Source organism: Typha latifolia, chromosome 7 (assembly GCF_019914945.1).
Source record: "Typha latifolia isolate L0001 chromosome 7, TyphaL0001v2, whole genome shotgun sequence".
In the NCBI taxonomy this organism is placed as follows: Eukaryota; Viridiplantae; Streptophyta; class Magnoliopsida; order Poales; family Typhaceae; genus Typha; species Typha latifolia.
In genome coordinates, this window is record NC_133092.1 from 5629787 (window position 1) to 5655569 (window position 25783).

Consider the following 25783-nt stretch of genomic DNA (forward strand, 5'->3'; position numbering starts at 1 on the left):
TAGGCTCTCCTTGGTTGTACAATAGATTTGTTCGTCATTGGTCCTTTCCACCCTAATCTTCTTCCAGACCAGCAAAACTTCACCCACATTGAGTTCTAGGTGTGGTTTCATGGTCTTCTACTAGAGTATATGTCATAGAAGATAGCGCTAGCCCTAGCTGAACGGATCGAAGGCTCTATAAGCTCTGACGCTATTGATGCAACGAAATGGATGAGGTTCATACGTAGTCGCATATATGTGGATATAACTAAGCCACTAGTGGTTGTGCTTTTAGTGTCCCTCCTCAACGACATCACCCAAGAGCTACTACTAAAGTATGAGCGGCTACCAAGACACTATATTTTTTGCAGCTGTATTGGGCATGAGATCTTGGACTACATGCACCAGGGAGCATTGGAAGTGAAGGTGAGGAATGAATTCCCCCCTCCCCATATGGGGGCTCAGTTGATGGAATTGTTGAAGCCATGTCTCTCCAATCTCAATGTAGTCTCATCGGTGTCAGAGAGTTCAGCGAGTAGTGGAGGTAGTCAGAAAGCGCCCCTCCAATGGTTCACCGTGACTCGCCATCATGCATAGCGTCCCCAAGACCTCCTTCTCCAAGATCATCTCATCATGGAAACATGTCGATCCTAGAGTCCCCTAAGGGCTTATTTTGAAGAGACGTGCCGGGCATATTCAAAATATCATAATGTTACTAAAATCATGGATGTATTTCAAAAATGACATTCTTAATAAAATCTAACTAATTAGTTATAACTTAAATAAAATTTAGATTAAGAAAAACTAACTTTTCCGTTGTATGAGTTATTTAAAATTGTTAAACAATTATCAAATATCTTATGATACCATTGTAGAAGAAAGGGAAACATTTATTATGCAAGAAAAGAAATATTTACTTTCTAAACTTTACTAAAGAAGGGTATTATAGCCATTTACATACTTTTTTAGGGGGGAAATTTGCACGAAACACAATTGATTTTCTTTTTTCTCGGTCAAGCTTATTTTCGATTTCTTTCACAGGTGAGGTACTTTCTATTTTTTAATTTAAATTTGCCCTTCTATCATTTACTGTCTCATTAAATATTGATGGAATACTATAAGAGAGAGAAGTTGTCCCGTACTCTTCTTCTTCTTCTTCTTCTTCTTCTTCTTCTTCTTCTTCTTCTTCTTCTTCTATTGTTGTTGCATCTTTTACTAGTGATGTTGTTGCTTCTTCTTCTTCTACTTCTGTTGTTGCTTCTTCTTCTTCTACTTCTGTTGTTGCTTTAATATTTTTTAATTAATAAATTAAGAGACTAATCGATTTTTTTTTAAATTCATGGATTAACTATGAATTTCATAAATTAATTATGTACCTAATAATAAATCATATAATAAAAAAAATAATTGTCACTTTCTTTTAGCTACTCACAGCACCAATATCCTATCTATTTGAAAGATTGATTATAACATTTGAGTATTTTAGCTTTTTCAATTAGGAAAAAAAAACCTCATGCATGTATATTTAAGAAATTATGTTAGATTAAAAATAGCGCTCATAATAATTAGAAAAATATTATTAATTATGAAATGTCTCCAAAAATTTCAATAGAGTTATACTCGTCTTACTTCACCTCATTCTCTTTGCTTTTACCACTTTAAGTCATAGTTTATTTATTAAATTCCTAATTAATTTACAACGTTTTTTTTTCTACTCTTATTTCTATTTATTTTTATATATTTCACTTGTTCACTATTTTATCTCTATATAAGAGGCTTATATACAATTGTTTTCGATGAAAATAAGAAGAAGACAAATAATGTTAGTAAATATAAAACAAAATTTATAACTTAACTATGAAATTTATAAATTAACTGTAAAATTTGTTAATTAAGTATGTACCTAATACAAATCTTACAGTAAAATTAATATTTTTCCCTTTCTTTAAGATACTCATAGCACTAATATTTTGTCCTTTTGAAAAGTTAATTATAACATTTGATTCTTTTAGCTCTTTCAATTGGAAAAAAATCTGTACACTTAAAAATTATGTTAGACTAAAAATAGTGTTCATAACTATTAGAAAAGTATTTAGTTATTATGAAATATCTCAAAAAGTTTTAATAAACTTTTTTTTGAAATGGGAAGTTTTAATAAAGTTGTATCTCTCTTACTTTTTCGTCATTCTCCTTCATTTTATCACTTTACTTGGTAATTTATTTGTAAATTTGTAGTTAATTTGTAATTTTTTTCTTAGTCTACTTATTTTCTATTTATTCTTATATATTTCACTCATTCATGGTCTCATTTTTCTTGAATGAGAGGCTTGTATATAATTATTTCTAGTAAAAAAAAAGCCATATAAGGTTAGTAAATATATATAACTATAAAATTCATAGATTAACTGTGAAATCCGTATATATACAACCAAATTCATAGATTAACTGTGAAATTTATAAATTAACTATAAAATTTATAAATAAATTATGTACCTAATACAAAATCATACATGTTCTTTCTTTATGAAAGTTTAATTATAGCATTGATTTTTTAGTTCTTTTAATTGAAAAAAAATATCTCATGTAAACTTAAGAAATTGTATTAAATTAAAAATAGTGCTCATAACTAGTCTAGAAATTCTAACTCTACGACAATCTTTCTCCACAGGCTACCTACTCATACGGCACTATCGCACATCAATCCACCACCCTTCAACAACCACCGCAATGTCGGTATATACAATTTTGTCCAGATTCGATCTTCCTCCATTATTTTATTAATATCTTTTTAACCTGACCTCAAAATCTTTTCGTCCCAAAGCTATTAGATCCGTGACTCCTGAAGCTACCACACATAAAATTAGAGCTTTACTATCATTTTTTATTTATTCTTATATATTTCACTTATTCATGGTCCATTTTTTCTTGTATGAGAGGCTTGTATATAATTGTTTCTAGTTAAAAAAAGAAGAAGCCAAATAAGGTTAGTAAATATATATAACTATAAAATTCATATATTAACTATAAAATTCATAAATATACAACGAAATTCATAGATTAATTATGAAATTCGTAAATTAACTATAAAACATACATGTTCTTTCTTTATGAAAGGTTAATTATAGCATTGATTCTTTTAGTTCCTTTAATGGAAAAAAAGATCTCACGTAAACTTAAGAAACTTAAGAAATTGTGTTAGATTAAAAATAGTGCTCATAACTAGTCTAGAAATCCTAACTCTACCTACAAACCCTAGCGACAATCTTTCTCCATGGGCTATCTACTCATACGGCCAACCTCCACTATTGCACGGCAATCCACTGCCCTTCAACAACCACCACAACGTCGGTATTTTCAATTCTGTCCAGATTCGATCTTCCTCAACTATTTTATTAATATCTTTTAATCAACCTCAAAATCTTTTTATTCTAAAGCTACTAGATCCGTGACTCCTAAAGCTATCACCCATAAAATTTTTAGCATTTTCTATAAAGTACTCGTTCCATACCTAGTTCGTAACGTTTATTTGTCAAAGTCTAGTTAAAGTTACATTTCAAGTTATTTTAAAATTAGAGTTTTATCTTTGGAAATTGTCTTAGATTAGGAATCCGTCTTTTAGAGCCTTGTATTTAAATATGATGATGATGATATTTTGTTTTATTTAATAAAGTTCTTCCGCATATTGTGAGGCATAAAACAGAGATCATGATCTCACTGAAGCAATAGTAAATTTTGGTGTCATTCCAGGTTGATATGTCACAAGCCAAGCTTAAGCTTAGGTATCATTATCACAGAAAAGGTGGAATAAATCAACTTAAATCAAAGGAACGGCTCAAGATAGGCATGCAACATTTTGACTTTCTAAGTACAAAACACGTTATCACGGAATATTAAGGATAATCGTGTTGCAATCTGATTGTTCTTCAGATGGTTTGAATGTGGTGAAAGTTATCTTTATTTTATTAAAGAAGTTGTTGGTCAAAACTTTTATATAAAGGTCAACAAGCTTTCCTTAATATACTAGTAATTTTTGAATATTAACCTGGATCTGCCTAGTATTTGACGTAACAAATTAAATATCTACTTCAACGAGATGCCACTTGAAATAAGGAAAAAATAAATCTTCCACTCGAGAAAGGGTTTGAAATTTTCCTTTCTCTAACTCCATTATGTTTGACTTTCTATTGCAAACAAAGAAGAATAAACTAGTACATACCTTCTTTTTTTCAAGTCTTCTGCGCATCCAAAAATAAAAAAGTTCTTTCTTTCTTTCTTTCTTTCTTTCTTTTTTCTTTGTTTTTGAAAAAAAAAACATCTAAATGGCTCCGAGGTTGCGCCTCTAATTTTCAACGTGATAAGTAAAATTATATGAAAATTTATAAATAATATCTTTTTTTTCTTTTTCAATCAACACACTAGTCTTTAAAGAATTTTGTAATTTAAACCTTTTTTCTCATAATTTTTTTATATGCCACTTTGAGTTTTTAAGTATAAGGCAAAACCGACATAGAAATATTCGGCTAGGATATTAGAAGTAGAGTATAGCGATTAAATTTAGAATAGATAATTATATTTAAACCCTCTGAATTATCATCATTTTCTGTATATAATCTCTGAACTTTTCTTTTATACCACATATACCCTTTGATTTAAATTTTTTTTTAATTTAGAGATCTGTATAATTACTTTTTTCTTAGTTTAAAAGGGTATATATGGATATATATATTTTTAGTTTAGAAGAGGGCGTATATGGGTAATAAAAATATTCAGCAAGTATATCAGAAAAAAAGAAGTAATAATTCAGAGAGTTTAAGTAAAATGTAAAATTATCCCAACTTAGAACGAGGTTCTTTAGTTTGGTCGGGAGGGATAGGATGGGATAAAGCCTAAAATGGTTGGTTTGATGTTTATTTTACTTGTAGTATTGTTTATATAGTCCAAGTTTAGGACTTGTGTCAAAGAGTCGTCGCTTAATATTCTCTCTTTCGTTTATGCATCGGATGCTAACGAAATGTACTTACCTACAGACTTTTCCTCAATAAAATAAAATAAAATAAATCTGTGGTGTGCAAATTAAACAACACACAATTTGTTTTCTTTAAGATTTCAGAGCCGAAAACAATGAAGTTTGAATTCCATTAATTCTTTGAGGAAAACAAGAAGCAGTTTGTTTTACGATTTCAAGTCAATCCATATTCTTAAATGGCGTAGGAAGAACGAAACTACGGTACTAAAAAAAGTCATAGAATTTTGCAATTGTAAGCATTAGTCAATGCATTACGTATGCCAACCTCTAATACACAACTGCATTTCTTTTACCAAATAATGACTTTAATTAAGCTTTGTTAACTTAAAAAACTTGTGTTACAAGTTAGGGATTTTGAAGTCCAAATTCTGAAAAAGGTTGCTGAAAAGAATTTCAAGTCGATCGACTTGAAGACTGGACCCTAAACTCATCTTTATCAAGGGTTTGGCCATGGATTTCAAATGGTAGATTGGACTCAGGATGTGCAAGTACAAATTAAAGATTGATATGTAATAAGACTACCATCACGAACTAGTAGTAATTTCTTCATCTTTGACCATGGATTTCAAATCACAAACAATTACTAGTCAATTTCAAATCACAAAATATTAGTTTTTATTACTTACTTTTACATGTATACCCTTCTAAAATGTCTTATCTACATATACACTTTAAAATTTGATCTTTTCCTTTAAATCTTTTCATCAAAAACTTGGTATTATTACCATTTTACTTTCACAGATATCCATCAAACCGAACTACAAGGTAAAATTTTATCAATTTAATTATAAAAAGATATAAAAGTATTCTTATTTTTATGTACATATATATTTTTTTCAATTAAGATTAAATTAAATTTGAGAAAATGTAACCTCAAGGGTACATATGCAAGCTAAAACTATGAGATTAAAAATGTATACACACAAATAAGGAACTTTTGAATGATAAACATAAAAAATTAAAATTAAAAGTAATTAAATAATTCTTTATCTTTGACCACTTCTAAATTCCAAACAGTTGTTCAAACTAAAACCCCTTAAATTCTTTGCACCCCTACTGCCTTAGCATTGAACAGGCTTCAAGACTACTCTTATATAAATACCCGTCCCCATAGGACTAACTTTGAGCAGCCTACTACGACACTTACTACTCTTCATCTTTTACACAACGTCTTGGCCTTCAAACTTTGATCCTGAACCGAACTAGTGATATATGAAAACGATGAATTTTCCAAAATCCTGCACCATATTTCTTGTCCTAGCCGTCTCGTTTATGATAATGGCATGCAATGATCAGTATGTCGACGCTACGAGGTCGGCACCGGAGTGTTTCAACGGAGAGGCGGCGGCAGAATACCGGCCGACGATGTTCGAGAAGGCTAGGGCAACGACGGCGATGTGGATGGCGAGGTTGCCTTCCGGGCCTAGCCCGCGAGGTGCTGGTCATTAGCTTTGGCTAAGAAGTACATGCCAAGACACAGTTATATAGAATGTATCAAACCATACAACCATACAAGAAGAGAGAGAGAGAGAGATTATTTAGTTGGAAGACAAGTGGATTCATACAATATAATACTCTTTTTTTTAGTCAATATTTGATTATTTCATATTTTCTATCGACTTTGTTATTTGTTTTTATGAATATAAGAGCATATCTGTGTATTTCTCACTAATTTTAGTGGCAAAATATGCTCGCCCATCTAAGCTTCAATTCATTAATTCATTAAAAGTAAAACCAAGATGGAGGATAATTCATTAATTTAAATGGGTAAAGGTTTTTATATTTTAAATCATAGATGGGCATATCAAGATTCGAATTTAGGACATCTACTTTGGAACCATATGAATTCACCAAGTTCTCTAAAATTTAAATTGCTAGAAAATAGTGGTTTTTATATTTTATTTTTAGTATTAAGCTTTTAAGTACACGATGAGTTAATATTTTATCTAGTTAGAGTTTTACTATATTAAAGATTTGTTACGAACCAAATCTGAAACAATCTGGATGAAATAAAATTATAAAAATTTATATAGTGATAGCTTCGGAAGTTAGGATTCTAATAGTTTTGGTTTCACATAAATTAGAGATCGAGATGAAAATATATAAATAAAATAGTAGATAAATTAGATATTGAGATGAAAATATATAAATAAAATAGTAGAGGAAAGTCAGAACAGGACAAATTGGTAAATATTCGATGTTGCGCACGTTCGTTGGAGGGTGGCGGACACCCAAGGGTGGTGGTTGACAGCCATATAACAGGGTGGCTCGTAACAAAATATGGTGGCTAAGGTTTGGGTGCTTGGAAGGATTTTACGGTTATGATCTACTCCTATAAAGATAAAGACGATCTAACGGTTACGGTAAAATTATAAATGCAATAATAATAAAATAACTAAACTCAATTATTTCTTAATGCTTTGATGCTTGGATGATTAAACAAAAAAGACCAACCCCTTTATTTATAGAGGTCGGGTATAATGAGTGCTGCTCGGACTAGCCTTAAATACTTATATAACTCGAACTAGGAATTGTTTTAGAAGCTTACTTAACTTAATTAAATTTATCTTAGTAGCTTATATGACTTAATTAAACTTGCCTTAGTGGTTTACACAATTTAATTGGACTTGTCTTAAAGACTTACTCTAATGACTTACATGAGAGACAAATATGAATTAATTAAAAAATAAAAATATTTAATCCATCAAGCTCAATATTCTTATGATGCAATCCTACCTGATCCGATTTACATCAAGATTCCATTAGATATTGCCTCAAGAGTTATAGAGGTAAGCCTACAACCTTAAAGGTCAACAATATTGGACACCAAATACGTGAAGCAGTACATTGACGGGGAGTCAAGCAAAGCACTATCAAGAGGATTGTGGGCAATAACAATTAGATAGTAAGTATTTTGTAATCGTTATTTTTATAATACTTGGTTTAATATGATAGAAAAGATTTGATAATAAATTTTTTTATGTTAAAATCATTGTGTTTGCTTCTATATTTGTGTTTCATATTTTAATTGTCTCTTATCGTTCTAAGTGAAATAAATTTTGTAAAGGTAATTAAATATTTTCATAGTTATTTAATCTCTACTTTCTATTATCTATTCTTATGCGATACTATGGGTCACATCTTTCATCTATCCATGCGCAATATATAGTAGCAACGTATGAAGGGGCATATTATTTGTAGTGTAAGCGGTGGAAAACAAATTATTTGTTTGCACTTGGGTATAATGACTTGATTTGGCTAAACGTTTGTTGTAGCTTGGAAGATCAACTCCATGATGAAACAGGTTGGAGCATTGGTTTGCCAATGTTTGGCTTAAAGGTTTAGTTTAGCAGTGCAGTGGTTTGGAGCAGTAGCTCGATGCGATATTTAGCCCATATATGGCCCTTGTATGGGAGGATTGGCTTAGTTATCTACCTCATTATCTCAACAAAAAAAATTGTCAGAATTTTGAAGTCCAAATTCCAAAAAGGGGTGCTAAAAAAGAATTTCAAGTAAATAAGAAATTAGGCTGGACCATGAACTGATTTTATTAAGGATTGGCCATGGATTTCACATGGCAGATTGGACTTAGAATGTAAAAACAGGAGATTGAGAATTAAAGACTAAGACCACCATGGAAACATAAGACCACCATGGAAACTATTAGTAGTCATATATAATTTCAAATGACAAAATATTAGTTTCTTTGAGTCTTTATATATATACTCTTCTAAATATATACATCAAACCGAACTAGACGTCAAAATTTTATCAAGTTAATTATAAAAATATTTTTATTTTTGTTTGCATATATTTTCTATTTAAGCAACAAAAAAAAAAAAGAGTTTTAAAAGGTATGCATGCAAATATGAAACTTTCAACGGACAAAGAAAAACAAAAGTTAAAAGAAAATAAAACCTAGCTACATACTTTCTTCATCTTTGACCACTTCTAAATTCCAAACAGTTGTTCAAAACAAAAACCCCTAAATTCTTTGCACACCTCTCATGTAAGCATTGAAAAGGCTTCATTAAAGACCAAGACCACTCTTATATATACCCCTCCATCTAACCAACTTTGAGCAGCCTACTACAACACTCACTGCTCTTCATCTCTTACACACCTCTTGACCTTAAAACTTTGATCCTTAGCCTACCTACCCAAGTATCAAGCGATGAGTTTTCGAAAATCCTGCACACTATTTCTTCTTCTAGCCGTCTCGTTTATGATAATAGCATGCAGTCAGTACGTCGACGCTACGAGGTCGGCACCGGAGTGTTTCGACGGAGAGGCGGCGGCAGAATACCGGCCGACGATGTTCGAGAAGGCTACGGCAACGATGGCGACATGGATGGCGAGGTTGCCGTCCGGGCCTAGTCCGGGAGGTGGTGGTCATTAGCTTTGGCTAAGAAGTATATACCAACACACAGTTAGATAGAATGTATCAAACCATACAGGAAGAGAGAGAGAAAGAGAGAGAGAGATTATTTAGTTGGAAGACAAGTGGATTCATACAATATAGAACTTTTCTTTTTTTGAGTCAATATTTTATCAATTTTGTTATTTGTTTTTATGAATATAAGAGAATATCTGTGTATTTCTGACTAATTTTAGTGGCAAAACACTCGCCCTCAATATATATATCTCTTCTAATTAAGAACTAAACATATGTGCTCAGACTAAGATGCATATATAGAATGATAACTGATGCTAATTATAACCTCGTCCCAAAAGACTAATAAAATTATCTTCAGAACTTAATTAGAAATGAAACATCGATTTCGCTTAGACGAATGCTTTATCTTTTATAATTTTATTTTTAATTTATTACTAGTAGTAGTATTTTAATCTCTGTTATGATCTACTGACTCATTCTTCAACCTTATAGAGTAATTTATTACTAGTAGTAGTAATTTATAACTTATTCATGACAAAAAAATATTAGCACCAATAAAGCTCCCGTTACTTTTGGATAAAAAAAATCTATCACAATTGAACGCAAAATAAGATTAAATATTTAAATTTAAATTACAAAGATATAAATTAGAATCGAGTTAGACCATTGAGTTAAACTGTTTTATTTACCTTTATTTTTTTCTTAACAAGACGCGTCTGTGACGAACTTGATGGACTTTTGCCTCGATCCGTACTCTCAAGTTGACGAGTGGGAAAAGGTAACCATAATTTGAGTATTTGACCAAACTAGTGCTCCCTCAAATTTTATTTACTAAAATGGGTTGCAGTCTAAATTTAATATTTTAGCATTTTATATTTAAATAAAAATATTGAAAAGTTTTTTTTAAGAAAATGCCGAATAATTCACATTTCTAGGCGCAATTTGTTGTGAGGAATTGTTATGCATTCTAACCTAATAGATAATCAAACACAAAGTTACGATATTCTAAATTTTTTTAATACTTATATATATATTTTTTGTGTTTAATGTTTGATTAAGTTTCAATTAAAATTCATTTATCTTTCATCTTCACAACGACGTATTATATATCCAAAATAAACTAAACTAAATTGTTCAACGTTTTAATAAGACGCCAAATAGCGTAGCATTTTCAATAATAAAATATTTAACTATTTAACCATTTATAAGGGAAAGATAAAATCATCTTCTTCTAGTAAATCACATATTTTTTTCAGTTTTTTTCTTATAATAAAAGCACTATAAGATTAGCGCTTTACTTATAAGGTGAGATGATGGACTCATCTAAAATTAAAATGTTAAACGTATCAGCGTCTTACCAACAACTACAGGTAAAATATACCACTTTCAGTATTAAGTTTAAGAATACAGTCTATTTTGGTAAATAAAATTTAGAAGAGGGCTGGTTTAGTAAAAATGAGGTACTTTAATCAAACCACTTATGAAGTGTTCTTTGATGACGATTGAAAACATTAACTAGTCTACCCAACTAGCAACGACACAGTCAACACATCAATTTAATTGAATATATCATGTTTTACCAAGGAATCGATGGATTTGATTAGATTTTGTCTAACAATTGTGTTTGATTGTAGATTTTGTCTTTGTATATTTTATTCCCACTGTACCTATTAGATGTCAGTTTATCTGAAGTAAATAAGAGCATTAATTGCCCTTCTACCAAAGAGTTTTTGAGATGGCTACTACCATGTTAATAAAAGACCAAGCCCTTAACCTTAATTTCTTTATCTTTGACATTTCTATAGTATCTTGGTCAAGACGACAGCACTAAATTCCTAGTACTAACCTTGACCTTGGATTCACATTGGACTAATCTTTCATTGCAACAAACACTGCCAGTCCCCCACCACTTATAAATACCCTTTCATTGCAACAAACTAGGAGCATACACACACAAGTATCTGAATCTCATTGCAAACAACCTCCTCTCTCTTCTCTCAGACTCTCTTTGACCCTTAGCCTTCAAACTCAGAATCAAAGCATCACATAAGCCGATGAATTGCCGTAGGGCTTGCACATTCCTGCTCGTCGTCGCCATCTTAGTTGTCAGTATAACGAGCATGCATCGAGTTGAGGCAGCGAGGCCGATGACTGACTGTTCCGGTGAAGATGGTGCTTACATGAGCATAAGGAAGATGGTGAGAGCAACTATGGCTACATGGATGGCAAGGTTGCCGTCGGGCCCGAGCCCGAGTGGCCCGGGCCATTAGACTAGGCCCAAAATAATACTTGTATATGGAAACATATAAAACTAACTGTATGGGCAAACAGACAGATACACTTGTAATGTATTAGAAAAAAGATATGGCTCTTTATAACCACAAGGTTTTTCTTTCATATATGTGTGCAATTTAATTGGAAAAAGCTACTGGTGCCTTCATAATTTGATAACACAACTCTGTACTTGCAACTCATGCATGCTCAAGTCAGGAGGATTTTTTCTCCCTTGGATAGGGAGATCCCTTGGGAAATATATGATGAGCAGAAAGAATTTCAAAACAAATGCAACACGATTAGCAATCTGCTCTAGTGATTTCTGTGATCCCCTTGCTCGTTTCAAGATATTAGATATCCACTTTAACCAACGATATCAATCTTCCAGACTACATTGTGCAATTGTAATGAAAAAAAAGAAAGAATAGGTTTTACTCATAACTGCAACATATTGGTCAAAAGCAGTGGGCATTTCTCAGAAATGATGTCAATTCACCTAATACACATTGCAAATCAATTCAGTTCTGCAATCCTGTCTCTCTATTGGTTGCCCACCAATAAGTTAAGCAAGTGTTGTAATTTTATGAAAGATACTAACTGATTAAAAAAAAACTGTGGAGCTGCTATGGATGAAAGAGAACTGAGTAAGCAAGATAACTCAATGTATGGTCATATCATTTCCTTGTAGCTGAAGAATTGCATCAAAGCTGAAATCTTTTCCAGGTTGGAATGCCGCTTCAAGCTCCTCATAGTTCTGTTCAACTTTTAGATTTTTGCCAACTTTCACACTTTGCTGTGGTATAAATGAGATGAAAGTAGAAAGCTTAGTAGAGAAGTTGAAGATTGAAATAATGAGAGGTTAAGAGAACATCAAAGAACAATGGACATTTCTTGGTAAAATTGAATTGGTTTGTAAGAAAAGGTCTGATATAGCTACTATTTGTTCAGTACGAAAAGCTAGCAGGTCAGAAGTTCTAACATCTAAATACAACAGAAAGGTAATTTACATATAATCTGGAATTTGAGCTAAATACATTTCCTCGATATTTTTCTACATTATACTGATTTCCAATTTCAATTGGAAATCATCTTATGATGATACTCCATATAAACTGTTTCAAGTGTCAATAATAATTAAGAAATCAGGCACCTAAAGGATATCTTCAATATAAAGGCTATTAGTACCTTCTCGACATATTCCGCCACCGTATAGTTGATGATCCTCTTGATGGATTGCTTATAAACTTTGGAAGGTCCAATGATGTGCAGGAGAACATCTTTTGGAATCTGACACAGATAAAGAGTAAAACGAAATTTAAAAATTCATCCCGGTAAAAGAAATGCAGTATTCTTACATACCTGTAAGATGGTCCGTCCAAGTATTTACTTTAACTTACCTTTTCTTTGAGAGAAACTTTCTCAGTCTCAATATAGGATTAATGGGGTACTATTAGCTTAATAAAATCTAAAGATGCACATGCTTTCAGAGAGAGGTTAGTTTGTAAGTCCTAGTGGGAGTAAGACGAAGACGATTAAAAGAAAACTTACATCTGGTGTTTTCCCTGAATTGTCCAAGTTGCCCCAGTCCAAAAAGTGTAAACAGATAGAAATTTAGAAACAGATATCAGTTATTTATTCATAACAAATGACATACTAATCAACACATGTGAATAAAGAAGCAGATGCGGAAAATATGTCAAATAATAAGAACATGCCAAATACTATCTAGAGTAATGGGGGTTCAAGAGAGAAGCAAAGGAAAAGCCTCTCTAGTTAAAGTGGAAGGAACATAAATATCCTAATGCTCATCTTGAACTTTTCCAAGGCCATAAGTAGCTTTTACTTCTGAGAACAGGCCATAAGTAGTTGACAAATGCAAAAATATGACAGATTATGCTGTTTGGTTTCCAAACGGGAAATCTAGAAGGTTTTAGTGTTAGCATCATGGAAAGAATATGAACTTTGCTAGGAGGCTGGCAGTGCATTTTCATGACAAAGTTGCAAGAACCATGTTATTTCATAATAAATGTGCAGTGTGGATCCATGATGAAGTTCCGTTCTTGGTTAGTGAAAGCTGGGGTATCTTTGAGTAACAGGATCCATGATGAAGTCCCGTTCTTTCAGGTACCTTCAAACGGTTACTCATGCCATATGTTAAACAAAAGTTTAGAATATCAGCATATAAAATATCCATAGGTAAGTAACTCATATATATGCTAAGGAGATGGAGAAAGCAAAATAAACTGTAAACTAAAAATTATAGATTGTACCTCCTTTCACTCTTCGAAAACCAGGAATTGGTTGTGCAGCAGCAACTAGCTTGGAGAATGCATCGTCAAAGATTGCCTGGGTCTTTGCACCAGATACATCAACTCTAATCTATATCTCGTAGTAAATGAAGTAAAATAGTTAAAATTACATGCAAAAATACCACAATTATATAAAGAAGATTTAACATGGGAAGGCCACAACCAGCATACTACCTTTATCTCCTTATCCTCAACTACATTAGCAGCAACAGTAAAATCATTAAAGCAAGGTATGGAAGCATCAGGGTTTTCCAAATCTGTAACTCAAATAAACTATCAAGGTCACCCAAAAGTTCAAGAATTCTACAAATCTGAGAAAGATTAGAAGAGAGTACAGCGTACTTTGTATAGAAGACTCTGTCTGAATTGCACCAATATTATGGCTGGATCTGCACCACAGATGATATACTATAAGCACACAGATGCTAATTTAAAATACTTAAAATGGACTCCAATACTTTATGTTAGCACCAAATAAATATAAAAGTTTCAACATGCATCGGTACTCCACAAGAAGTGATAGAAAGCCCACGAAAGCACCAAGGAATATCTAGTTGTCTACAACTATTAGACGTAGCTTAAAAATGATTATAAAGGAGTATAGCTTTGTCAAAATGTTGTGCATGATTAACATGTCTCCTTACTTCACAGAAAAACTAGAATACCTAATACTGTGTATCCATGTCAACAGGTTGAATACTCAATCTTTTATAGCTATGGGTATTGAACGTAGCAAGCCATCTTCATCCATCTTGCCAAGTTACACCCAATATAACAAAGGCTTGAGGTACGAATAACTGAATAAGTAACAAACGCTTAACAACAATTTTGACAATATCCCAATAGGTACCATGAGAAATATAATAAGTTTCTGTCAAAAATATTGCTGCTTTAAAAACGAACAAAATTGCTGTCAACAGACCAAGTGGCAATGGGAACCATACATGGTTCAATAAAGAAAGGTCGAAGAATAAATAAGAGGAGGTGTTTTCTGTTACTGCCATTTTGAAAAGTGTGAGATAACTTATAAAAACGAGTCTCACCTTCTGGAGTTCTGTTCAGAAGCATTAACGATATGTACAGAAGACCACACTCTCCGAGAAAATATAACTCGTGCACGAAACTGTAGTCTACAATTTTGACCAGTTAACTGCAAACAAGGAGTCCACAAGTTAAGATGAAAGGCAAAGGAGAATATTGATGGAAAGGAGTCAAATGAAATGAAATATCTTATTTATAACATCAGCAATGCAAGTCCATGGAGTTTTTTTCAGCTTTTGAGTCAGGTTTTTTCAGAGACAAAAAAAAAGGCGTGCTCAAAGAGCAAAAGTGAACTGGTAACTAGTTGCTCACTTGGATATTAAAGGGTTAGTACAAAATGCTCAAACTAAAAGTACATAAAGATTCTTTTCAAAGATTATATAACAAAATATACATCCTTTTGCATGTGAAGAAGCTAGTGATATTTCAACTACAATCGCATATCAGCAATTTGCTGATATGAGGAAGATAAATATAACATAGCTTTCAAAATAAAGAATAACGGAACATCACATTCACACTCTTTACGCATCCAAAAGTAGAATAGGCATATTAAAAAGTTTAAACTATACAAAAGTTCAGGAACAATCAACTATACATACATGAAGTTTTATCCATGGGAATGATAAACTTCTGATTCCAAAGACAAATCTAGGAAAAGCTAAGCCTTTCCTTTATACTCATATAACAAAAATTACAATGTTCTCGAGGCACAAAGCACTTACATTTTTTGGATAATGCAAATTAGTTGGCAGGTCCTAACGACAAAATGGTTCCTTGTATCACGACATACTAAATCTGTGTGATTTTAAGCTTCTAAGAAGACATGTTTCATTTCTTTCACCTCCCAAATAGTGATTTCAACTAATCACATGCTAGAATTTGAAAGGAAAGGCTAAAAAGACAATCTGAATTAAGAAAACATTACATCCACAATGATAATGCAAGTACGCAACACTATCTTGAGACCCCTTTCTACCTTTACATCTCTCTTTTGGTATCTGCAGGAAAAGTTTCACATACCTAATAGTAGCTAGGTAATTAGTTTAGCAAAGAAAATTGTATTTAGCACCTCGCCTTTTCAACTTTTTTCATTTCGCACCTTGTTTTTTACTATTATGCAAGTAAGGAGTCTTCTGTTTTAGTAGCCAATGTTCATCTCTCTAGTCTCAAGAACAGACTCTTCAACTCTCCAAATCAAACACTTTGTAAGCTACCAGTAACCATTACAAGAACAAGTCCCATCCTTGAAGCAATGGAACCGATTCCGATCTCGAACGATGAGCTCTCTTTGCGTGATCTCGGAGATCAGCTTCAGAGCTGCATGGCAGTCGTCGCAAACCCGAAGGTTCTTCATTACCCTAATGGGCATTCCTGGTGGTGTGCTCATCAGCCCAAAGACAACCGCAAGCTTCTCGCTATGCCGAAAGACTACCTTCTCCTTCTCCACCTCATCCATGTCAAGCAGCACCACTGAAGTATTAGGGACATATCCTCGCTGCCTCATCTCATCTAGCAACTCATTCCACCTCTCCTCAATCTCCGACAATTGTGGATGGTCATCATCTCCAGCAACAAACTTGTGCATAATTCCGTCCAGAGATATCGTGCTCCACCCTGGAGTCTTCTTCACTCCTCGCTCCCTCATTATGCACCGCATCCGTGCCACATCCTCGTATCGCCCTGCCGCCGCATAGATGTTTGATTGCACAACATAGTAGCCATCATTAAGGGGATCCAATTTGACAAGATATCTAATAGCCTCTTCTCCGATCTCAACATTCTTGTGCACTCTAGCTCCACCTAGAAGAGCCCCCCACACAACACTATTGGGCTTGATCGGCATGTTCTTGATGAACTCACGAGCTTCATCAAGGAGACCAGCACGACTAAGAAGATCGACCATGCAACCATAGTGCTCAATCTTTGGCGTTATGCCATAATCCTTGGTCATGCTTGCAAAGAACCGTCTCCCCACCTCCAACAACCCCATATGGCTACAAGCATGTAGAAGGCCAATGAAGGTGATCCCATTTGGCTGCAAACCAGCTTGGGTCATCCTCGAGAAGAGCTCCAAAGCTTTCTTCCCTTGCCCATGCATTGCATGCCCAGATATCATCGCTGACCAAGACACCACTGTTCGATCCACCATTCCATCAAATACCTTCCTCGCAGTCTCAATGCACCCACACTTAATATACATGTCTATGAGTGTGTTGCACACCCTCACATTCTTCCAAAACCCACATCGATCAGAGTACTCATGGACTCGCCTCCCCAAATCCAACTCACTCAGATCAGTGCATGCAGCGAGGACTGCAACAACGGTGACCTCATTGGGTCTTAGCCCAATCTCCTGCATCTCCTCGAAAAGTCTGATGCCCTCATGAGGATTCTTCCTCTGAACATACCCAGCAATCAATGCCGTCCATGATCTGACACTCTTCTCAGGCATTAAATCAAACAGCTCACGCGCGCTCTCCATCTCCCCTCTCTTTGCCAACTGAGATATCATAATATTCCAACTAACGACATCCCTCATCGGCATTCTATCAAACAGCATCCTTGCAAGGTCCATCTCGCCACAGCAAGCATACATATGGACTATGGTGTTCAAAAGATAGACATTAGATCGTAAAAAACTGATCTTTTCCACCAATGCATGGACAGCACGGCCGACGTAGAGTCGAGACAATTTGGAGCAAGCATTGAGGACGAAGGAGAGAGTGAATTCATCAAAAGGGACGTTGAAGAGGCGGAGCCGAACAAAGAGCACAAGAGCATCGGCTGGGGTGGCGGAGATGGAGAGGGATTGGAGATGGGAATTCCATAAGAAGGTTTCAGAGGTATCAGTTGAAAGCTGAAAGATTTGGCGAGCGTAGGAGAAGGAAGAAGGATAGTCGAGAGCGCAAATAGCGGCAATTTGGGGGAAGGGAAGGGTGGAGATGGGAAGCCCAGATTTGAGGAGTTGGGCATGGAGCTGTTTGATTCGAGATGGAGTGGAGAAGTGGGTGGAAAGTTTGGGGTCTGCATCTTCAGGAGAATGGGTGGAAATCTTTTGAACTGGGGTAAACTGGTGGGAAGAGAGGGTAGCAAAGGAGAGCATTGGTTCCAGTTGGCTTTCAATTCTCCATTCTTTGTTATATACAGAAGCTCTCAGGTTAGCTTGATTCCAGTACCTAACCAACAGGCTAATAGAAAATTAGACATACTAAAAGTTACCATATAACATCTTTTATAAACGGTTCTTCGCATAGCCAAAAGAAGATGAATTTGTAACTCTTACACTAAAATCATTGCAAAATCCGTATCTCAATTTTAGACATTTTTAAGATTTCAGGACGAATTAAACATCACCCAAACAAAATCCTCAACTACCTTGAATTCCAAATTAAATGAAGTCAGCCAAAATGAAGCAACAAAAGAGTCTAAATCCCTCTGAACATGCTCCAGTCGTTCACTAGCAAGTCGCACCTAAGTCCTAAATCCTAATACTCCAAATAGCACCATATCAAGATAACTAAAGATGGTAATGGAGAAATCTGACCCTTCTATGCTAATTAGGTAGCAGAAGATCCTGTTAAAATGAAGTAGCAAAAATTACAAAGATATAGAAGAAAGTTAGAAAGATTACTTCATGGGGGGATACTATCATGATAGAATACACATGACAATCAAATCAGAGCACACATGAACCAAAATTCGAGACTCACAAGTGCATAAGTGTATATTCCATCATAAGTTAATAATCTAACAAAAAGGTACAGGTTACTGTTTGGTGTCATTCTTTATGAATACAAGAAATTTTCCATTGCCAATGCTGTCTATAATACGAGCTTTAAAATTAGCAAGAAATTAGTATATCCTTCCAATAGACGATACTTCCCCCATTCCAGGCACCCAGCGAATTCCACTTTCGTAGTCTCCAAATGATCTTAATCGTTCTAACAAAACATACTCCATATTGCGGAGAAAAAGAAAAATTTACAATTCTCGGGAGCAAAAGACAGTTCAAAGGATTCCAACATCTTACTACCCAAAAATTCATACATCCAAGAAGAAGAAAGGAAAAAGGATATTGGGAGCTTCCACTACCTGAGGAGTGACGAAGTTGGTCTTAACGGCTACCTCCATTCTTGTTCCTTCCTCTTTCTAAACCCAGAGTGGAACCCCCCTTATCTGCAATTTTGCCCAGACCTCGGTTTTATCTTACGTTATACTGCAATATCTATTCTTTCTCATAAGTCGGCGACGAGTTAGCTATTCTGCACTATATTACCACAAAGTCCTAAAGACGCTGCCGACTTTGAGACCTTATAGCAAGGGCATAAATGTAAATTGAGCTCAAACGCGAGGGTATTTTGGTCTTGTCAAGCACTCTAGCACCAGTTCATAAGAGGTAATGGTTGCAGTCTTGCAGATAGAGTGGTAGCTGTGCCTCTTAAATCTTTCGCAGAGTTTTCTTCTCCATTTTGGCTTCTTTTTAAATCATTTTATAGAGGAATAATGGCTTTCGTGGCGACAACGGAAATCTGTTCAAAGTTTCGATTCCAACCAAACCATGGCGTCTGCCCTCAGGTTTTATATTCGGAACTATTTTCGTTCAATATATTTGGTTAGGATGGAAGTCTTCTGTAATCTTAGAGACCAAGAATTTGGAGGCCTAGTATATAGCTTTAATTTAGATAGGCTAAAAGTGGCATCTTTAATTTCTTAATATTGCCTATATCTTGTGTTTCTTTGTTCACCAATTAGAAATGGTTTTAATATAGTGAATGAAATAGATGCCAGACTCATTTGTATATTGAATTGATGTTTCTGAGCTTGGATGAGTGACTCATTTTTGGACAACTGAAGTAAGTATTGTCGATTTGATGGTATTTGTGCAATTCTTCTCTTGGTTTCAGATGAAAGTTTCAACTCGTATAAGTTTTGCCATTCGTAATGCATCGGAACTTCCAAGTGGAAGGTAAACTCAAAACTTTCTGATTCTTCATTCCCGTAATGTTTGTTTTTCTCTCTTTGTTTTAACATGCAATTACAAAGGCTGTCTCCTTCTGTTTATGTATAGTAGAAGGAAAATTGATGTAGAATTATGTTTCGATAAGTTAAGATGGATCACTGTTGAGAATATCAATCGTTCTACCTTGAGTTGGTAGGCAGATATTTAGATGATGCATCATTATCTCAGGTTGTATTTTTAAGGTATAGTTCATGAGTTTAAATTTAATCTGGAGAACATGCGTGGTGCACTAGGTAGGGCAGTAAGATGGCCCGTATCCCCAGGGTTCAGAGGTAAAGGGAAAGTTGTCCAAGGGGGCGGAAAGCCGCAAAACCCCCAAGGGCTGCTAAAGGTTTGGAATCCTAGTCCGTCTAGGATTTCGTGGTTATATATATATATATTGAGGATGCATGCTCTCTCTCAGCTTGAACGTAGGCAATTTCTACATAAATCTCTGTGCACATTTATCTTTTGCTTCATTTTCATTGTGCTGCACTTGGTCAACAGTTTCCATATTGTGTAACATTTTCCCTTTTCAGGTTATCACTTTATAGTGCAAGAGATTTTAGGCATTTATCTGCACCTACATTTGCAGTTCGTTCAGGTGAATTTCAGTTTGATTACATCTTTATATTTGTACTTCATTTTCGATATTTCAAATTACTGGCTTCCAATATAATACTGTGATGTTTACTATATATTTCATGCTTTTAGGTTTAGAAGCATCAATTACTGACAAGAAGAAGAATGATTTATTGCTGGAGAATGTTTCGATAGTTATTGAATCACGTGATGACGAGAAGATCCATGTGAGCTTGTCACTTGGGCTCTTATTTTCAGCAGGCATGTTAATGATTATGACATTAAATCCCTTTGCACCCGATCCATTCCTAGACCTATTCACCTCTAAGATTAAAATTCCATAATGGTCGGTTTTGTTACTCTTTCCCTAAGTTTCTTTCCTCAGGGCTGGTCACAAATTTGCAGATTACATTTCCATTATTTTGCATACATTTGTCCTGTTGAAAACTTGAAATACCCTTAAAACAGGTGTTTCAGTAGAAGAAAAAATGTTTTTCAGAGAAATGGAGGGAAAAAAGATCTTCAAAGGAGATCCTATCAATGAGATATTCATATGATAAAAAAGGATAATTGTACTTTGGTCTAGCCAAATTCATAAAACTAGAGGTTACCCTTAACGTGAGTCGTGAGAGAACATCTTTTGTGCAATAGCGGAGTTATAGTGGCTTAATGAGCGTGAGATTTCCCTCCCTATACCTTGCATTGTTAGGAGCCTCTTTCACTGGGACACCATATTTAGTTAATGCTTTTTTTTTCTAATATGTTACTTCATTGCCTGCTAACATATCAATTGGTGTTTTTTTACTGTATATTAAGTTTCTGCTCCTAATATTGCTCTCTGCACTTGAAAGGGAGAAAATTGGATATCTACTGTCAGATAAAGATTCTTTACTTTTAGTTCTGTTACTTATATTTTCCATCCCTAGACCCGCATTGATGGGAGTCTCCCTAACTTAACAAATGTTGAGCTATGGATCTTCCCCTCAGCTCCATTTGTACTAGTCTAATGCAGTAACTTCTCTATGAGACTATGCTCAAAGATATGCTTAGCCTACAAAGTATACAGCAATCACATGATAAAAACACTTGATTATCTCTTGTTTAGATTAGATAGAGTATATATTGCTCTCAATGTTATTGTTAGAATATAAAATATATAAATTATCTTTAAAAACTGAAGCTTTTAAAGTAGTTAGTGAGTTATCACGGTATCAGAGTAAGGAGTTACGAATTCAAATCCTATCATGCCCACCTTTGTCTGAAACTATAAAATTCCACTCATTTAAATTAAATCTCTCTTTCTGAGCTCATCAAAATATCTCTATTGAAAATAAGGGAGAGTGCTAGAATATAAAATATAAAAACTACCGTTTTCTAAAAGCCTAAGCTTTTAGAGTAGTTGGTGAGTAATCAGTTATTACTTTTTTTAATTATTCTCTTTGACAATGTCCCTACCTTATTTATTAGGTTAGAGTGGATTTGACTGCAGAGGAGACACAGAAAGCATTTGATGACGTTTTGACTAACTTAGCTCGTACTGCGCCACCTATTCCAGGATTTCGTAAGATGAAAGGAGGTAAGAATACTTAATAAATTAATAAGTACTAGTTTTGGTAGATATGTCATAGCTGGTTATATCCTTAACACTAGTAATGACTGATGATATAACTCTTGTATAACATTTTATGTCATCCTTTTTTTCTATCTTCTTAAGTTGGTTTATTTCATAATTTCATGCAATAACTCAGGAATTTCCTTTCTTGTTTTTGCATGATGCTGAATGACTCAAGGAAAAACATCCAATGTGAGTGACTTTAATTTCATAAAGTTTGTTATTTAATTGTTGACCATTTACGTTAGATAGTTTTACTTTCCACCAACTAGGAATCAGAGGAAAGTGTAGTGCAATTTTTTGCTCTATCTAAATTATTTTACATTTCTCTTAGATAATAAACTAGTATTGATATTTGCCAGATCTTGTTAAACTATTTCTTATGAAATATTATGTCTATAAGTTAATCTAAATTCCCTTCAATCAAACAATTAAGGTCAAGTATGTAACATGGATCAGAATAGAAGGCAAATTAGCTCATTAAGCTTGTGGTCATCCATCACTGTTTTCTTAAGCTTCCAATTGTTTTTCACTACAGCCTCTGTAAAATGTCTGAGAAATCCAAGTGAGGACTTCCCATCTGTGGCACAACATTATACATCAGCTTAAGAACTTCTCAGCAATCTGATTAGCTCCTTCTTTGCTTTGATATCTGATTAATTAGTCTGTCTTTCAAGTTTTTAAGATTTTTTGCCATCATAATTACTTATGCTTTCAAATTTTGAATATTTCTAAATTATGTGAACTATTAGTTGCCATGTGAAAAGAAGTAGCAAGTCTATAAAGGATAACATTTGGAGGACAAATATGTATCTTTTGAAAATTCTCTTCAAACAGTGAATTCCAGTCATTTAAAGATGTCATATCTCCTGTTTAGCTTAATGTGGGTTATCTCCTTAATTTGAAAACAATATTTCAAGAAGCATATAAAATCATCTTTGTTTTTTTCCTGTCATTTTCTCAGAAATATCCTAGAAGTTTATTACTTGTAGTTGATGAGAGTGAGAGTGTCAACATCAACTAGGACATAACATTGATGTTATTATAGCCAATGAATTATTCTCTTAGTACTACCGGGAGGATAAAGATTAGCGATTAATCATTAAAACTTTTACCTGTTTCTAATAGAATTATGATCCTTGAAATCTGTTGCAGGTCCCGAAGAGCTTTCTCTTACAGATGCTTGGTAAAGACCGTGTTACTAAATTCCTTATCCAAGAAATTGTTAGTACAACAATTGGAGATTTTGTGAAGAAGGCAAGTTCATGATATAATCCATATTACTTTAAACATAGTCTGGATTTCTGAGAGCTTGGCTTGCTACTGAATCAGGAAAATTTGAAGGTGAACACACAATTTAAGACGACTCAATCATTAGAAGAACTTGAATCAGCATTTATAGCTGGTTCTAAATTTGGATTCAATGCCACTATGGATATTGAAAAATCAGATGCCGGCACAACAGAATCAGATTCCTCTTAGCTGGGTAGACCAGTTTTCGTAGATCATTTTGTTATCCAAATGTATCCATTTATGTATGACCTTGATAAACACTCTCTCAAATTCTTTTAAAGAATAATTTAGAACATGGTGAAAGAGATCATTTTTTACCACATTCTTTTATTGAACTCGTTTCCTGGAGCATAAAATTTGGCCCAGCATCTATCAAGCAAATCTTTTCTCCTTGCAAAAGGCAGGTCTTTCTCCGGAGAAATGAAAATAGAAAGATACCCAAAGGCAGGCCTTTCAAATACAAGTTTTTGGTAATCTGGCTTCTTCCTAACTTCAATGCTGGACAGCATGACATAAAGATTTGCTAAGGAAAGGAAGGTGGCATTGCCCTGTCATCTTTAATTTCTTGAATCATCATAGTTATTCTAGCTTTTCTCTTTTCTAATATGTTTGGTTGACTATAGCACAACTGGAAAGAGGGACACTAGGAAGTAACTGATGGTCAAATTAGTGTTTGAAGTCGAATTTGACTTAGAAATCAGGCATCATATGACCAACTCAGAATTAGACAGAATTTAGGAATAACTAGAATAATAGTGACACTATTTAGAGTTGATACTTTTATATCTTCTTCTGACTCTTTTCTGCATCACTTTGCTTGACATCAGATCTCACTAGTGGTGATGTTGGTCAAGTTGTCTCACCTTTATTAATTGGTTTGCCACTTTCATTGAAAAAAGTACTGCAATCCAAAGAAGTCATGATGCTGTTAGAAATGGTGAATGGATTATCGGACAATGTACTGATTGTGTCTCTTGGTGTTTGCCTCCCCTATACTTTTGCTACTCTTTGCCAAACTTCCAACTTACTAATAATTATACAAACTTATTTTGTCAATGAGCAGGTTAATATTGGGCATCAATATGCCATGTACCTAACACTTAATAATGTAGATCACCTAATGGTCAACAATTACCGTCAATTCATTGCGCAATAATTGTACCATCCTATGTTAGTGAAGAACGTGAAGATGCTGGAGAAGATTAGGTTGTCTTGAAGGTACCATATATATTATTTAGTTTGTAATCAAACAGATTAAAGTTCTAGGTCAATCAATTATCCAACATAGTATTAGACCTCGGGCAGCCCTGTCTGAGATGTCTTAAAACTGTGGTATAAATTATTAATCTGTTACCTAAATAGTTTAAGTTTTTACGACACTAGTTATCTAATATGATATTATAGCTAATTTTTCTAGAGATTTTGAATCCTAATCGTATCTGGCTACATGCAATATATAGTTAATAGTCTCTCTCTCTCGCTCTCTTTCTAATGCATGGGAGAACTTGTTAAGATCATAGTCCTACTATCTCCTACTCTGTATCCAACTTGTATCCCCTTCTATATGAAAAAAGTTTTGATATAAGTCGTTAATTTGATTAGCAATCTATATCTAGATGTTGTTGAACTGAAAGGCAATTTATATTGGAAATACTTTTTCTTACGCATAATATTATTTTAGTAGTCATTAAGTTTCTGCATGTCGCTAACTCATTGGAAATCGATATACTAATCAGCGATTTTTTTAACTCAGTTTATCTCATATTTTAAGTTTCAAAGTATATTAGACTTGGAAAAAAAAATTATTCTCAAAACTCCTTTCCCCACATCTTTCTTCTTAATGAAACCGACAACCATATCTTCCAAGCAACAATAGGAAAATGGAGGAAGTCCAAAGATAACCCCAAATTCCTCTCTCTCTCTCTCTCTCTCTCTCTCTCTCTCTCTCTCTCTCTCTCTCTCTCTCTCTCTCTCTCTCTCTCTCTCTCTCTCTATATATATATATATATATATATATCATTCTTTATCACCAACCAGCTCCATGTTCCACTCTGTCCTCCTCCCCTTACCTTTTTTTTCAACTTGCTTAATGTTATCCAACCTCTCTCCATCATTTGTCAATGTGGTTATCATATTCTCCTATTAAAAAGACTCTAGCCAGCTTATACTCTTCTTTGTTAATTTTCTCAATCATGCCTTGATGTGTACTTAAGTCTCTAAGCTAGGAGCCACTAATCATTATTGATCAATTGAATACTAATAAGGATGT

General features: G+C 34.1%; 3 protein-coding genes across 5 annotated transcripts; 2 read left to right on the forward strand and 1 right to left on the reverse strand.

Moving 5' to 3' along the window:
* Positions 1-11366: 11366 nt before the first annotated feature.
* Positions 11367-11798, forward strand: LOC140792812 (PAMP-induced secreted peptide 1). Its single transcript, XM_073144020.1, has one exon. The coding sequence runs from the start codon at positions 11456-11458 to the stop codon at positions 11669-11671; it is 216 nt and encodes a 71-aa protein (XP_073000121.1). The 5' UTR covers positions 11367-11455; the 3' UTR covers positions 11672-11798.
* Positions 11799-12083: 285 nt separating this feature from the next.
* LOC140792886 (uncharacterized) lies at positions 12084-19248 on the reverse strand. 3 transcript variants are annotated; one of them, XM_073144112.1, is made up of 8 exons: positions 19121-19248; positions 15028-15134; positions 14327-14373; positions 14159-14241; positions 13946-14054; positions 13224-13237; positions 12861-12962; positions 12084-12468 (listed from the first exon to the last, which is right to left on the reverse strand). In XM_073144112.1, the coding sequence occupies exons 1-8, from the start codon at positions 19157-19159 to the stop codon at positions 12334-12336; spliced, it is 636 nt and encodes a 211-aa protein (XP_073000213.1). In that variant the 5' UTR covers positions 19160-19248; the 3' UTR covers positions 12084-12333. The 3 variants fall into 3 exon arrangements, 1 of the variants encoding a protein (XP_073000213.1); XR_012109837.1 differs by lacking the exons at positions 12084-12468; positions 12861-12962; positions 13224-13237; ... (1 more) ...; positions 14159-14241; positions 14327-14373 and adding an exon at positions 16128-18204 and having other exon boundaries at positions 19121-19200; XR_012109838.1 differs by lacking the exons at positions 12084-12468; positions 12861-12962; positions 13224-13237; ... (1 more) ...; positions 14159-14241; positions 14327-14373 and adding an exon at positions 16128-18216 and having other exon boundaries at positions 19121-19197.
* Positions 19249-19440: 192 nt separating this feature from the next.
* Positions 19441-23844, forward strand: LOC140791802 (uncharacterized). Its single transcript, XM_073142461.1, has 8 exons — positions 19441-19603; positions 19933-19994; positions 20567-20631; positions 20742-20836; positions 22077-22185; positions 22400-22413; positions 23377-23478; positions 23554-23844. Exons 1-8 carry the CDS (start codon positions 19532-19534, stop codon positions 23701-23703), a joined length of 669 nt encoding a protein of 222 aa, XP_072998562.1. The 5' UTR covers positions 19441-19531; the 3' UTR covers positions 23704-23844.
* The last annotated feature ends 1939 nt before the right edge of the window (positions 23845-25783 follow it).

Bases quoted from the DNA above. Each gene is read 5' to 3' on its own strand.
- LOC140792812 (XM_073144020.1), top strand. From the start codon at position 11,456: ATGAATTGCCGTAGGGCTTGCACATTCCTGCTCGTCGTCGCCATCTTA.
- LOC140792886 (XM_073144112.1), bottom strand. From the start codon at position 19,159: ATGGAGGTAGCCGTTAAGACCAACTTCGTCACTCCTCAG. The intron at 14,055-14,158 runs GTAGTATGCTGG...TACGAGATATAG, and splicing joins TTGAGGATAAGGAGATAAAG to ATTAGAGTTGATGTATCTGG. The intron at 12,469-12,860 runs GTACTAATAGCC...TTTATACCACAG, and splicing joins TGGCGGAATATGTCGAGAAG to CAAAGTGTGAAAGTTGGCAA.
- LOC140791802 (XM_073142461.1), top strand. From the start codon at position 19,532: ATGGCTTTCGTGGCGACAACGGAAATCTGTTCAAAGTTTCGATTCCAA. The intron at 19,995-20,566 runs GTAAACTCAAAA...TTCCCTTTTCAG, and splicing joins TCGGAACTTCCAAGTGGAAG to GTTATCACTTTATAGTGCAA. The intron at 20,837-22,076 runs GTGAGCTTGTCA...CTTATTTATTAG, and splicing joins GTGATGACGAGAAGATCCAT to GTTAGAGTGGATTTGACTGC.